Here is a 15,502-nt window from a genome sequence, read left to right as displayed (position 1 = left end):
TTCTTCCTTGGAATGCAATGCCTGTGACTGTTTGCAATGAATTCAGCCAGAGAAACCAACATCTTTTAAACATAAATGAATAAAAAATTCTCAGCAATTTAAAGCCTACCAAAAAGAAATTTAAGAAAGCTAAGAAACATGAACAGTAGAAAGGTTATTTGATAAAAATAGCTTCCTATATTGTTTAATATTTTATAAAGACTCTCTCATAAGTCTATCTCATGTAGTCCTCATTAACCTAAAATTAATGACTTTTTAATTCTCCACACAGTCTATCCAAGTCTTTTCTGATAGTTTGAAGCAAAGTTCAGTTAGCAACAAGCTGGAACTTTTCAAAAGAAGAATGAAAATTTTTGATTTTTAAAATAAAAATTTACAAGCTCAAATAAAAGGAATATCACGGAAAAATAATTCCCCTGCAATTAAATAAAAGGTACAAAAACAATTAGGGAGTTTTTACCTGTATATTTTTACTTTTATATGGATTTTACTCCAGTGGATCAGAGAAAGTCGGATATGAAAACAAGTAGCCCTCTATTTTCAAGAGTTGTTTGCTGTTACTAATAATAATCTATCAATCAATGTGTAATTAACTGAGTGGTCTGGCCAAGTTAATTACATAATTTGCCAGATTCTCCCAGCGCTTAAGGCACCAGCAGAGCACGTGTGAGGCACACTTTGACCTGCTTCTACATTTTCATCTCCTTGGATCACTCATGGTACCTCAGCCCCTCCATTACTGGGGAGATTCTCTTCCCTATCTGCATGACATGGCCTGGCAGGAGGGATGCGAAAGAGATCTGTAGTTATAAAGAAAGCAATACATGACATCAATAAACAATTACAAAACAAATAAATTTACATTATTTAATTTTCACTAGGCCAATTTTGTCAATGTCCAAGTACCTGATTGTTTTCAACAACACAGTGAATGAATTAACTCTGAGAAAAATGAATCTAAACTAAGGAACTAATGAATGAGTTATATTTCAAACTTAGTACCTTGGTCCTGAGATGCATATGTTTTGTCTATATTTGATTTCATTATTTTCTACTGTTATTAAATGAGGAGAATCAAATTTCCCAAATTATGCATTATTCTTTTAGGACTTCTAGTTATCTTGTAAGTTTAAAGTGAATTAATTCTCTTTCCTTTCTGATTAATAATTTGTTGATTGAAAAATATGAAGCATTGCTATAGGTCCATGTATCTTCTGTCTCAGTTAAGTCTTACTTTTGATGTCTCCTTTTTGGGAAAAAAAAAAAACAGAAAGTTTAGGAAAGTTTTCACTATAGCTAATTACAATAGATCAGTAAGTGATATTCTCTGGAATAAAGAGGTTGCGGGTTACAAAATCTTGCTTTTTTTTTTTTGATATGCTTTACAGAATTACAATGTCTATGACATTTCCCTAATTATTCAAGATGATTGCTCATACCTTAGGATTCCCATGGTGAAGAATGAATGAATCTGTAGTTCTTAGATTAGGATCATAAAGTATTAATGCTGGAAAGGTGGAAAGGATCTTAATCCATCCGGCTAGCTATCTTCATGCTATTTTTAGCAGCAGAAATTCTTTTGATGACAAATTAAACCTTTTATCATACGTGCTGAATAAATATTTTTTCAGTAAAGTTTGAAATGAAAATCCAAAGTAAAGCAGGCCATGGGTCAAATCACAAATGGTGGGGAGAGGCATATACTGGGCCTCTACCATCTGCTCCGACCCCACACAATCAGCCTCATGCCTCGGTCAAGATATCTGTACCACCACAGACACCTTAAAGCTCTCAAGAGTTTAGTCGGAAACATGACTGACCCAATCCACCCTCTTTATTCTGCAAGTGGGATGGCTGACCTAGAAAGTATGAGTGACTGAAAATCAGATTTCCTCCAGCTGGTTAATTACAGAGCCAAGTGACCACAACCCACCAGCCCCATCCACCACCTCCTTTATTAGTGCCCCTCCCCTCCCCCCGGCCCCTGGAGTCCCACCAGGTCCTCTCTGCCCTGTTCAGATTGTTTCCTTTGTCTCTGGATTCTTCTCTCTTTTACCCTCCTATACACCAACACCCCCATCCTTTAAAGTATCTTTCCTCCTCTCCCTGCCCTCACAGAGTCAGAGAAAAGCGATAAACTGAATTATATATAATGGTCACAACAATTCTCGAAGTTTTTGCATTTATGAAGAGGAAAAAAATCTTCCTCTGTTGGCATTTTAGGTATTATGGCAAAGCAGTGAAGGAGGTTTTTCTGGATAGGGGATTCTTCCTGCTGCCTCTTAAATAATTCCATAAGGGACCTTTGCTGCTGCTTTCACATAGAGGGCTGGCAAAACTGTTTCCTTAGATGAAAGAGTTAACGCTCACTGGCCCAGTGGGTATAGCTGTAAAGTAGTAAGCCAGCTCTTCTCCATCTTATTACCCTATGTTCTCACTCTAAACAGTATGAATGGGATGAGCCTGCACTTGTGTGTATACACACACACACACACACACACACATGTAGGTGTTAAAATTTGCCTTGTGAGTGTTCATGGAACGTGCAGATGGCAAATAAACACAGATTTACACAAACATGAGAATGGTAGTTTCAAATGACCTGCAAAACCAAAAATAAAAGCAAGAAAGATAAGATTTAAGTCATTAAAAATCAATTAAATCTGTTTCTGGAAGAGGTGCCTGTGAAAGAAGCAGGGTTCATTTGATTAGCTCAAAACCTGAAAGAGGTTTTTTAAATTTCCAGGATATTCTTATCAGTAAGTAGTTAAGTACAGCTCCTTGTTAGGGGAATGAGCTCGCTCCTGTCTTTCTTAGAATCTTAAAACATTCCTTTATCCTGGTTGGCCCTGTTTTCTTTCTTTTTTTTTCCCTCCTAATCTATCCACTGGGCCCATCAGCTTTGGAGAAACCGGTGTGAGGAGAGGAAGCCTCAGCTCTCAGAAGGCCCAGGCTCCTCCTGGCACTTCTCTCAGGATGCAGAGTAACTTCCCCTTGAGGCTGAGCTTCTGAGAAGTCCCCCATGCTGTGGACTTCACACTGGCAAGAACCTGGGAAAGAGCAATTAAAAAGAGCAGAGGACATCCAGCGACCCGGCTGTTCTCAAACAGTCAGCCCTACTGCTGTGGCGGGAAGAGGCCTCCAGGGGACCCGTGGGCATAAGCCATTTGTTTGCTACATTTCAAACATCTGACTGGCTTCTCCTCATAAATAACTATTTTGATGAGTTAGTCGATTTAAAGTTCTGCAAAATGAGTAGAATACTCTGAAATGAACTGTAAACAACCTCTAAGTTTCTTATCCTCAACTAACGAATGTGTTTTTAGTTCTGGATGAAGATATTCGACTTCACTCTTTTGTATATGACTTTTTCTTCCCCAGATCTTTAGGCAAAGTCCATTTTTGTGATAGGGCAACTGAACAAATTAAGGAGGGGAGATGGGTGAGAAAACAGAATGGCGATTCTTTTTATTTTTTTCAATTATTTTTATTTCAGGATATTATGGGGGTGCAAACATTTAGGTTACAGATATTGCCTTTTCCTCACCAGAGTCAAAGCTTCAAGAATGTTCATCCCCCAGACGGTGTGCACCGTACTCATTAGGTGTGAATATACCCATCCCCTCCTCCCCCATCCCATCTGCCTGACACCTGATAAATGTTACTACCATATGGGAACTTAAGTGTTGATCAGTTAATACCAATTTGATAGTACATGTGGTGCTTGTTTTTCCATTCTTGGGATACTTCACTTAGTGGAATGGGCTCCAGCTCTATCCAGGATAATATAAGAGGTGCTATGTCACCATTGTTTCTTATAGCTGAGTAGAACTCTATGGTGTACATATTCCACATTTTGTTAATCCACTCGTATTGATGGGCACTTGGGTGGTTTCCACATCTTTGCAATTGTGAATTGTACTGCTATAAACATTCCAGTGCAGATGTCTTTTTTATAGAATGTCTTTTTTTCCTTTGGGTAGAGGCCCAGTAATGGAATTGCTGGATCAAATGGTAGTTCTACTTTTAGTTCTTTGAGATCTCCATATTACTTTCCATAGAGGTTGTACTAGTTTGCAGTCCCACCAGCAGTGTATGAGTGTTCCTGTCTCTCTGCATCCATGCCAACATTTGTGGTTTGGGGACTTTTTGACAGAGGCCATTCTCACTGGAGATAAGTGATATCTCACACTGTGGTTTTGATTTGCATTTCCCTGATGATTAGAGAGGTTGAGCATTTCTTCATGTTTATTGGCCATTAGTCTATCTTCTTTTGAAAAGTTTCTGCTCATGTCCTTTGCCCACTTTTTGATAGGGGTGTTTGATCGGAATGGCAAATCTTGAGAATGACGGAGAATATGATTTTGTGTTTTTACAGAAGAATTGTCACATGGATAAGAAGTAGATTTATTCTTGTTTAAGTGCCTAAAGCAAAAGTAGGGCCAAAGCGGGGAAATTACAAAGAGAGGATGCCTCTCCACTTTCATCAATGGAAGGGGCTGCCTATGAAGCAGTGAAATCCCTTCCATGCCGAGGTCAATGGAAACACAAGGAGAATATATAGCATTTCACTGAGTGGAAAGACATGGGACTAACTCTGAATAAGGTCCTTCCCAACTCTAAGTCATTGTGTTTTCCAAAGGGTATGAGTAGAGGTGACCAACCTAAATTTTATGATGTCTTTAGTCTTTTGTTTGTTATTTGTTTTTATAATCGTATTTTCTTAAAGCCCAGTGGTTTCCTTGAGCAAAGAATGTGCATTTCTTATTTCAATCCCAAGTATTCTGATAAGTAATAGCAAGAAAACAGCTACACAGTGACATCTTTATTAACACATCCTCCAGAACACAGATTCTTTTAGTGTGGTCTGTCAACATCTCTCTAATTCCTGTCCTCACATTTCTCGTCTCTCTGCAACTGAAGCCATTAGCATGCTAAACCATATTTCACTCTCTGGGACCAAACCTATCCTTAGACGGAATATTTATAAGGGGTTTTCCTCACTCAGGTATCTCCATTCTAAATCAAATAGGTTTTAATAAATATATTTCTTTCTGCTTACGTCCCCCACCTTCACACCACTTTCAGTAGCTAGATTCCTTTTTGCCTCAGTCTATACTTTGATGAACTACCCAGAAAATCAGTATAACACATAAAATCTCGCTGTGTTCAACTGGTTGATTTTCTTCCATTCATAGGATCAGAATTCTCTGCCTTTACCTGCCCCTCCATCTAGGCCCTTATTAATGACTGCAGTGCCTTCCACGAGAATATCTGGCTGTGTATTGCTCAGTCTTCACTAACTGCTCCTCTGGGGTGCCAATGGCTGCTTGTCTCCAAGCTGCTGGATGAGGCCTTCTGCCTGCCTGGGTGCATCTCCGCCCATTACCTGCAGAGGGCTCTGCCTCCTCTAAAGCACTGCTGATGGTTACCGTTAAATGGATGCAGATGGTCCATCTACATTGATCTGAAGCCAATGAGCATAAAGAGCTCTGGGCTAAAAGTTGTGGAAAATTAGTATAAGTCCCGTAAGTGACATGAACTAGATATGTGACTTGGAAAAAATTGCTTAATTTTTTTAGTTTTAATTTCTTCATAAATAAAGTAAGATATTGTCTATTTCTAAGGGTACTTGGTTCAAAAGAAGTGATGAAATGAAAAGGATTCTGATTAATTTTTACTTTTACCTCTTAGGCCTCAGGATTCTTCTTTTCTGGTGCAAAGCCCCCTAAAGTTTTTAGGCAAACTCTCAGAGAGCAGCTTTATATTTATAAAGCATAGCCTTATAATTAACTTATAAGCGAAAAACCCAGGCTTGAAATACAATTGTTAAAATTATCATTTTAACTCTCCTATTTAGAACATTCTTAAATATTTCATGAGTTTTGTAATATTAAAAACTGCTAAATACTTCATTTAGTTCTTCTAATTAACACCAAAGGTTCAAAGAGAGCTGAATCAGTAATCACTGCGATTAGTAACACTTCGGATAGTAACAAACTACATACACACTCCAGGTCCAAGTACTGGGCTTCATGGTAGCTCAGAAAATGCTGCTAGGGTTATCATCATCATGTATGACAGGGCCTTAAAGTATTCTAATTGGTGGTGCCGTGTGGTGGTTAAACTCCTGGCTCTGAAATAAGACTGTGTGCGTACAAATCACAGTTCTACTCACTACTGCCTGTGTGTCTCTAAGTCTCAGTTTTGTCATCTATAAACTTGGCAAAATAACATTACCTAGTCTATGGGGATATTTGTGACATTCACAGACAATAGCACATATGAACTGCCAAGTACTAGACAGCGCTCCATAAATGATTGCTATTACTATTGTATGAGTTTCATTGACACCTGAATAATCGCTCTTATTAGTTAAAATTGGAGCAGGTCTTTTCTCATGGGAATTCAAAAAACATCTGTGTCCTTCCACCCGAGATCTTGGTTTTTATCTGGATCCTCTTTTCAATGCCAGCATGGGTGTCCTAAAAGAGAATACTAGAAATGCTGATAAAGTTTCCTCCATTTTTTACTGACCCCAACACAGAGGTCTCTATCAAAAACCACAGGACTGTCAGTCACTCTTCCTTTCTATTAGGTTTTTACTCTTTCAAGTTACCTTTATTCTTGTCAAAAAGGTGACTTTTTATAGTTTAGATCATTCAAACTAGCTCTGTAGTAGAGCAGGTCATGATTCTTTTCGGTGGTTCTTACAAGAAGACAATTGGAAGTACAAACAAGGCTGGAGTCTTTGCTTTTATTAACCTGACACTTCAGGGGGAATGTTAAATGAACGCTAAAGCCTATTCACCTTTCCCACTTGCCTCATTCTAGAGAGCAACTGACACTTAGCCCCGTCATGACAAGCTCCACACTAGTTAGCCAAACACTTGGCAAGTGCACATCAATATTAATGCCGCCAGGTATAATAATCAGTGTCTGGACTGCTGTAAAAATATTTTAGTATTTTAATTGGGTAGCCCCTGGTTCTTTATTCAAAAGCTAAATTTATTCTAGTGACAAGTTTAATTTTTCTGACATATTTGAGATTTGTGTCCAATGTCAGGAGAAGCCTAGCTAAAACCATAGGGTCTATGTCCAGATATATTAATCACATACTAATACTCAGCTTAAACCTTTAATTATATCATTGAAACTATTCCGCTAAGCTGTTTCTATCTCCATTCTGTAGGAAGTCTCTGCATTTTTTTCTAGAATACCAAAAGGATAAACCAATAATCTTTAAGATCTTATTAGATTTTAATCAGGTATAATCCTAAGTACATCTTTCTATCCTAACTGAATATTCAGGCATAAATGCTAGAAAGAAAGAGTATGGGGAACGTTAATGAGTCTGACTCCCAGAAATAAAAAGCAACCTGGAAGACTTATATGAACTCTAAAAAAGGAGTTAGAAAAGGGGAAACTCAAAAGGTAGGTCTGGCATCATTTGCTTTTCATAATAGACCAAGGAAAATGGATATGATATCTTTATGAGTTTCTTGGGTTTATAATATTTAGCTTCCCCAATGTTTGTTCACAATTGTTGTTGCAATACCTGATAGCACCCTGTAGTGATTATCATCAAAGCCTCAAAAGAAAGAGACTGGTGTGTTGGTTTATGGTACATGGTGAGCTGGGGCCTGACACAGAATAAACAGGAGGTTGTGTCTGTTCTGCTGTGAATTCTGGAGACAGAAGACCCCATGGTAGATCTGTGGAGAGAAAAGTTGGCCGGGTTCAGCCCCTTTAAGAATTTGCTCCCAACCTAGCAAAGCTCTCTAGTCTATAGGTAAACAGACCAGCCCAGTAACACTGAGAATTCTGCAAAGTAGTTCTCTACTGGCTTCTGTCACCAACCCATTCCTAGCCCCATCCCAGCTCCTGACACTCAGCCCTTCTCTCATCCTTCCTTGACTTGGCCCCTCCAGCCTGTTCATTAAATGCAAGTTGAACATTCCTAATCCAAAAATCTGAAATCCAAAATGCTTCAAAATCTGACATTTTGTGAGTGCTGACATGATGCCACAAGTAGAAAATTTCACATCTGACCTCATGTGATGGGTTACAGTTAAAACAGAGTCAAAACTTTGTTTCACACACAAAATTATTTAAAATATTCTACAAAATCACCTTCAGGCTATATATATCAGTTGTATGTGAAACATAAATGAATTTTATGTTTAGACTTGGGTCCCATCCCAAAGATAATCTCATTATATATATGCAATATTCCAAAATCTGAAAAAAAAAAAAAAATTCAACATCCAAAGCACTTCTAGTCCCAGACATTTTGGATGAGGGATACTCAAACTGTACCTTTTTTCCTAGACTCTGAATTCATCTCCCTCTTCTCCTGATTATACAAGAGATACCTCCTTATCTGCTGAATCCCAGAAAATTATAGAAGGAAAGATCGAGGAAGGCTGAGGAATTCAGATCCTGGCTGTAGGAGTAAGCTCAGCAGAGAGCCAGAGAGAGACCCACTGATTTAATTGTCTCATATTTCCATAGGAAAAACAAATTCAGAGTTCACATGTATAGTTTATCTGTGTAACGTCTGTTAGGTAGTTTTCTCAATATCTATATTATTAATCTTTAAAAACAATTATCTGGATATTTTGCTTTCTATTGATATGGCCATAGTATAGGAATTAAGAACCTGACTCTAGATTTGTACTGTCTAAGAAGGAAGCCAGATGTGGCTACTGAGTACTTAAGATGTGGCGAGTGCAAACTGAGATGTGTCAGAAGTGTAAAACAAACACTTAATTTCAAAGATCTAATACCAAAAAAAATTCGCCCAAAATGTAAAGTATCTCATGAATAATTTTTTATATTGATTACATGTTGAAATAACATTGTGGATGAATTGTATTAAATACAATATATTATTAAAATTAATTCCACTTGCTTCTTTTCATTTCTTAAAATCCGGTTATTAGAAAATTTAAAAATCACACACGTGCCTCTCATTATTTACAAGCTGCGTGCTCTCAAGCAGGTTAACTAATTTTCTCTTCTGTGAAATGGGAATAATAATAGTTCCTCCTTCTCAGAGAGCTTCTTTGGACCCTTATATCAGCAAGTCAATGGATATGAGCCGTCCCCTGGAATAGAACCTGAACTTGAGCTAGGCAGCATTCAGCAGCCACCGCAATCCCTAAAGAAACTCAACCTAGAACCAAGCCACCAATATTCCCAACAGCTGGAGGAATGAGTGCCATCCACAACAACTTCTGTTTGTATAGGTGTAAGAAACTGTTTCTGGAAAGTTAAGAGAAACTAGAAAAATGAAAGCATTAAGTTTGTTAATTCGGACACTTCTAGTTTACACAATTTCAAATATAGCCATGGTAACTTTCTTCCACAGTCATATAATAAAAATAAATTTCCTCTTTGTACATTATTTGGAAGTCTATTAATATTCTTTCTTTGAAATAATTAGACAAAACGTAAGGGTGCTTATCTTTGTACTTGACAGAGTGTATTTGATAGGGCAGTTAGAAATTATCCACACGTCTGACAGCTGGATATGAGCAAATTGTTGAAATAAGACATATGAAAGGCCAATAACAAAACTAGATAATATATAGTAAATGCCTGATGAATAGGACAGACAATTTTTCGGAACAGGTAGAAATGACAAGGGCTGAATAAATTGATGGTTTACAAAAGAGGCATTCCAAGCAGAAGTAAAATGAGCAATACAAAGATATGAATCAACATGGCACGCTTGCATGACACACACAGACCAATTTGGCTAGAGTGAAAGTTCCTGTCGGACAGTGTAGGAGATAAATCTAGAAGCATAAATTGGAGGCAGACTGCAAGAGACCAGGAATGTCACCACTTCTAGGCAGGTAGGGTGATAAGTGCACAGAAGTTATTTGGGAAGATCAATTTAGCAGACACTGCCAGAAAACTCTAGCTCCTCTGAGACTGCATCCTCTGCAAAACAGTGCTGACCTAATTATTTTTATCCTATATCATCAATGATATCTTTCCCACTTTATTAATAATTGGGCCTTCAATACATGGAAACCTCCTTGGGACAGGGATTTGTTTCATAATGTCCCACATGAAAAATAATCAGAAAAGAATATACTAGTAATTGCCATTTCCTGTTGAGGACTAGCTAGCAGATCTCATGTAGAAAGTCTAGTCATATGTGATTATGTGGTTTTTAGATGCTTCTAAAGTTGAATTAAAATGTCAAAATAGGACAGAAAGCATCAGGAAGTGGTATGAGATCAACAAACAATAATACGACATCTAAAGAAGAAAGAGGATCTCCTCTTGGATACTGATAGGGAAGGTGTAATTGAATGAAGCTGTGCTGCCTGTATAAATTGTTTAATCTCTGCTAACTTTAAAGAATGAAAACACAAACTTGAATTATCAAAGAACATGTTTCATGTAAAATGCCACAAACCCACATTCTCTTTATCCTGTAACGGGGTCTGTGTTTTGTGTGTTTGCCGTTGATTTTCTCAGACTCAGATTAGTCCCAAGGAAGGGTGGCAAGTGTACAGCTCAGCACAGGATCCTGATGGGCGATGCATTTGCACAGTGGTTGCTCCAGAACAAAACCTGTGTTCCCGGGATGCCAAAAGCAGGCAGCTTCGTCAACTGCTGGAAAAGGTAAGTCTTCCATGTCCCCTGTGCATAATTTTACAAAGTCGACCATTCTTGGAAAAGGAAATGCAGTAGAGCAGATAACAGTGAAGAGGGCCCTTCTGATTTTGTGCCCCTTCTCAACTAAGCTTTTTCCTGCTCCTTGAGAGGCAGTACCTCAAGCTTCCAGCCATATTGTCTTATTCCTATGACTTTTTTACTTTTCCCAATTTTGCCTTTTTAAGACTGGCTCTCCATCATATATCTTAATATCTAGTCAGTCTCTCCTTAAGGGGAAAAAAAAAAAAAAAAAGCAAGTCTTATTCTGATGCCAGAAATTCAGCCTCAACTCTCAGGATCACATTAGGCTCTTTGAGCTCCTACTTTTGGAACCCATTAGCAACCTTGCAAGGAAGTTAAAATAATGGCATACAATGTGAAAGCTATCTGGACAGATAATAAATAATTTCAAGTATTTATCATCATTCTCAAAGTCATTCCTTTGAACATTAAGCTCTTCAATTTCATTCAGTATCATTTTCTCCATAATTTACATGAGCTGGATTCATAACAATCAAAGACAGAATGCTCTTAATTTATTCTCTTTTACAGATAAAAGTCAGCTCATGAAAGCTTATTTATGTTTACTTGGTGGGGGAGGGGGGGTGGTATACAGGGGTAGGGGCGAACCAATGAATGGTTCTTTCAATTATCCTCATTCAGACTTTCACTGTGCTGGGTTCTCAATGGAGGAGGACAGCTGGGGTGGCCAGACTGATGGAAGGATGACAACATGTTTGAATTGTAAATATCATCAGGGATAATAAGATAAATTAGGTAGTATTTGTTTTAGAGGACATCATGCTCAACAATTCACTTCGTGCAATATCATCCCCATGATCACCCACACATCTATGGCACTGAATAGAAAATTTCTAACAGAAAATTAGGAGAAGCTGGAAACATGAAAACATCAAGTTTGTTAATGTAACTCCTACTTTACACATTTTCAAGTCTGCCATGATAACTTTCTTCCACTGCCATATAATGAAAATAAGTTTCCCCTGTGTACATTGTTTGGAAATATATTGATGTTCTAAGATTGCAAGAAGTTTTTTTTCATGTTTTTATACAAAGCTTAGTGTGTTTCTCCTTCCCCTCTCTTTGGAGCCATCATCACCTATTGGTTCTCTCTTCTTAAGCCTCCTTTTATGTAAGATCCCATCCTCCCTGCTCCCTAAATATCCGTCGCCAGACAAGAGCATATGTCATTTTCATTCAAATTAATGGATCTAGTTAATGGGCCTCTTACCTGTTAGAAATCATGACATATGAATTATGTTTATTTTGGGGTAATGTTTTCCAATCTTGATTTCCTTTATTCCTATAAAAAGTTCGAATACATCATTTAATTTTATTTGATTACTGGTAAAATTAATTGTGTTAGTAAAATGTTTTAATATTTTACATCCAGCCCAGTATGGTGGCTCATGCCTGTAATCCTAGTGCTTTGAGAGGCCAAGGCAGGAGGATGACTTGAGCCCAGGAATTGGAGACCATCCTGAGCAACATAGCAAGAATCCATCTCTACAAAAAATAGAAAAATTAATCGGGCATGGTGGTACAAGCCTGTAGTCCCAGCTGCTCAGGAGGCTGAAGCAGGAGAATTGCTTGAGCCCAGGAGTTTGAGGTTGCTGTGAGCTATGATTATGCCACTACACTCTAACCTGGGCAACAGAATGAGACCTTGGCTCAAAAAAATTTTTTTTTATATCCAATTTTGCTTGTCCTATTAAATTTTATTTCCTCTCATATTACTGACATTTTGCATCAATCATCTTTTCTAAAAAAAAATATTTTTTCTGCATCAACTATGGTGAGAAACACTTTAACTTTATCTTTTTCAACATAGTATTGCATGCACACACACAGAGATTCAAACATTTCTTCAAAAATCAGTTGAAAAAATTCAAATAAAGTATAAATGTCAGGAAGTGGCTAACTCCCTCTACAGGTTCAAAGTAAAACATATTTCAGAGATTTGATAAAATTAGGAATTAGTGAGGGATGAATTAGGCAAAAAAAATATGAACATGATGTTAGTTGAAAGCAATGATAGAAATTAATATGACCACTCCATCCAATATGTAATTTGTCTGAATGTTTTGAAGACATTCTAGAAAATCACACCGTTAAAAATTCATTAATACTTAAATGACAAAAAACAAAATTTATCAACAAAACTGAGGTCACCACAAGTTAGATTTATTAAATTTACCATATGATAGTTTTATGCCAACAGAGGGGCAGTAAATTGGGTGCACTATTTTACAGTGGCCTGAGGGAGGTAATTAGCCCTGGTTTGCTACACTGATGCAAAGAAAAGACATCTGAAATGAGCATTCTGTTTCAGACTGACCCAGGCCCTTGCTGACTTCTCTAGAGTTCCACATGTATCCAGGGTACCAGAGGGTAAGCAGGGGTGTGACTTTTAAATAGCCCATTCACTGTTAATCAAAAGAATTGATTTATTCATATATAAGGAAATATTAATAAAAACAACATTAATAATAATAATTTCCATTATCATATTTTATATTACATTTTTATCTATTCCAGTCATTCCTCACAGAAGAGATAGTTATCTAAGTTTGCATAAAAAGGACACTGGTGCTTTTTGAGGTTAAAAACTTTCTAATGTCACTCAACCAGTAAGTTGTGGGCTATATCAGATCGGTTTGCATTTCTCGACACCACACCAGTGTCATACAAAATGCCACTGGTGGTACCCACACTTACATAAGTGATGCTCTGTCCAAAACTCTTCACAAGTATTTGTATTACTGAATATTAGAAAAAATACAGTTGGTTTCACAGTATTTCAGGTCTTAGCATGCCAAAACTAACATTGTTCACCTGAAAACATATCTGTTAACTATATAACTTCTCTGTACAGTTGAAGATGTCCTTCATTGCCTAGGTGAGTACTTCCTAAAGTATGATTTTTGGAATTACAAACTGGCAACATCCTCACCAATAAAACAAGTTTAAAAGAAACACCATACATGATACTTCACTCTTGAAATTTTTTTTTTTTTTTTTTTTTTGAGACAGTCTCACTCTGTCACCCTGGCTAGAGTGCCGTGGCGTCAGCCTAGCTCACAGCAACCTCAAACTCCTGGGCTCAGGCAATCCTCCTGCCTCAGCCTCCCCAGGAGCTGGGACTACAGGCATGCGCCACCATGCCCAGCTAATTTTTCTATATATATTTTTAGCTGTCCAGATAAGTTCTTTCTATTTTTAGTAGAGACGGGGTCTTGCTCTTGCTCAGGCTGGTCTTGAACTCCTGAGCTCAAACAATCCACCTGCCTCGGCCTTCCAGAGTGCTAGGATTACAGGTGTGAGCTACCACACCCGGCCTCTTGAAAATTTTTAACATGCAATTTAATACTAAAGGTTCTGTGGGCTCCCCCAGTCAAGAAATCTGTTTATTTTTGTTAAACCAAGGCTATCTAAACATATTGAACCATAGAACTTTTTTTCAATCATCCTTCACACTGATTATGAATGAGAGTGAAAATCTAAGCTAATTTGTGTTTAAGTTCAGAAAGGCCTCACATATTTTATTTGTACAAAGAACCAGGATAAATAAAGAGTTACAAAGAATTATCAGTGAAGGGGACAAGTTTGCCAAACTAGGCAGAGAGGGTCTAAGCACAGGGACAGGTATGGAAATCTAAATTGCAGAATATCAGAGGCAAGCAGATTAGAAGGGAAAGCACAGATGGCAGGTCTCCTTCTACAAGCGTTAACAATGGGTATACAGTCTCACAAAGCATCAGGAAACTGTTGTTCAGTGGGTCTCTATCACCAGCGGGAAACTAAACAATCTGGCTACAGCCAACAGGAAAAGCTTAAGACATCCCAGAGTCCAATTAGCTCTATCTCTAGCCACAACCCCAAACGTAGCTCTGATAGTTACACATGATTCTGTGATATGGAAGCTCACAATGAAGTCCCAGCAAAAATTCTCTTGGTGCATTTTCCCACAGCACAAATGAAGTTGAAAATTATCTTGATAAGGTGAGTCAGAGGCAAAAATAAGAGAGAGGCTATTTTAACTTTATCCAGAATACCTTCTCCCACCCATCATTTTCTAATTGTATGAACTCTGCCTAGGTACATGGAATTATTAGGAGGCTATCGCCCACGCTAATGATGGGTGGCTTTACAGACAAATGCCACGTTTAAATAGGTAGATGGTTTCCTTAACACTAATGGCTTTTCTTTACTCATGCTTAACCATAAATGAAGTTAGACAATTATTTTGAAAGCACTGCATTTATCTATGATGGAGTTATCATGCTTTCAATGTTGTCTCAGTAATTTTGGGCTGCACTAAAGATTAAAAGAAGGAAGCTTGGCTAGGCGCAGTGGCTCACGCCTGTAATCCTAGCACTCTGGGAGGCTGTGGTGGGAGGATCGTTTGAGCTCAGGAGTTCGAGACCAGCCTGAGCAAGAGCGAGACCCTGTCTCTACCAAAAAAATAGAAAGAAATTGTCTGGACAAATAAAAATACGTAGAAAAAATTACCCAGGCATGGTGACACATGCCTGTAGTCCCAGCCACTCGGGAGGCTGAGGCAGGAGGATAGCTTGAGCCCAGGAGTTGGAGGTTGCTGTGAGCTAGGCTGACGCCACGGCACTCTAGCCAGGGTGACAGAGTGAGACTCTGTGTCAAAAAAAAAAAAAAAAAAAAGGAAGCTTTCTGAATGTCAGAATGATAGCAAATTAAAACACATTTGATTGTCATATATGCTATAGCCTAACCAGTAACAGGAGAGGGAAAACTCTTTGTAAAATATTAAAGTTCTGTTTACTCATTA

The 15,502-nt window shown here is 37.9% G+C and overlaps 1 protein-coding gene across 2 annotated transcripts in view; it reads left to right on the top strand.

The window, feature by feature from the left end:
• Positions 1–15,502, top strand: part of OLFM3 (olfactomedin 3) — a 200,965-nt gene that overhangs the window by 157,410 nt on the left and 28,053 nt on the right. For both annotated transcript variants that reach the window (XM_045546316.1, XM_045546315.1), the window contains exon 2: positions 10,498–10,644. In XM_045546316.1, the coding sequence (XP_045402272.1) occupies positions 10,498–10,644 (147 nt within the window). The remainder of the gene's footprint in view (positions 1–10,497; positions 10,645–15,502) is intronic.

Source organism: Lemur catta, chromosome 3 (genome assembly GCF_020740605.2).
Source record: "Lemur catta isolate mLemCat1 chromosome 3, mLemCat1.pri, whole genome shotgun sequence".
NCBI classification, from domain to species: domain Eukaryota; kingdom Metazoa; phylum Chordata; class Mammalia; order Primates; family Lemuridae; genus Lemur; species Lemur catta.
This window is presented reverse-complemented; position numbering and strand designations above follow the sequence as displayed.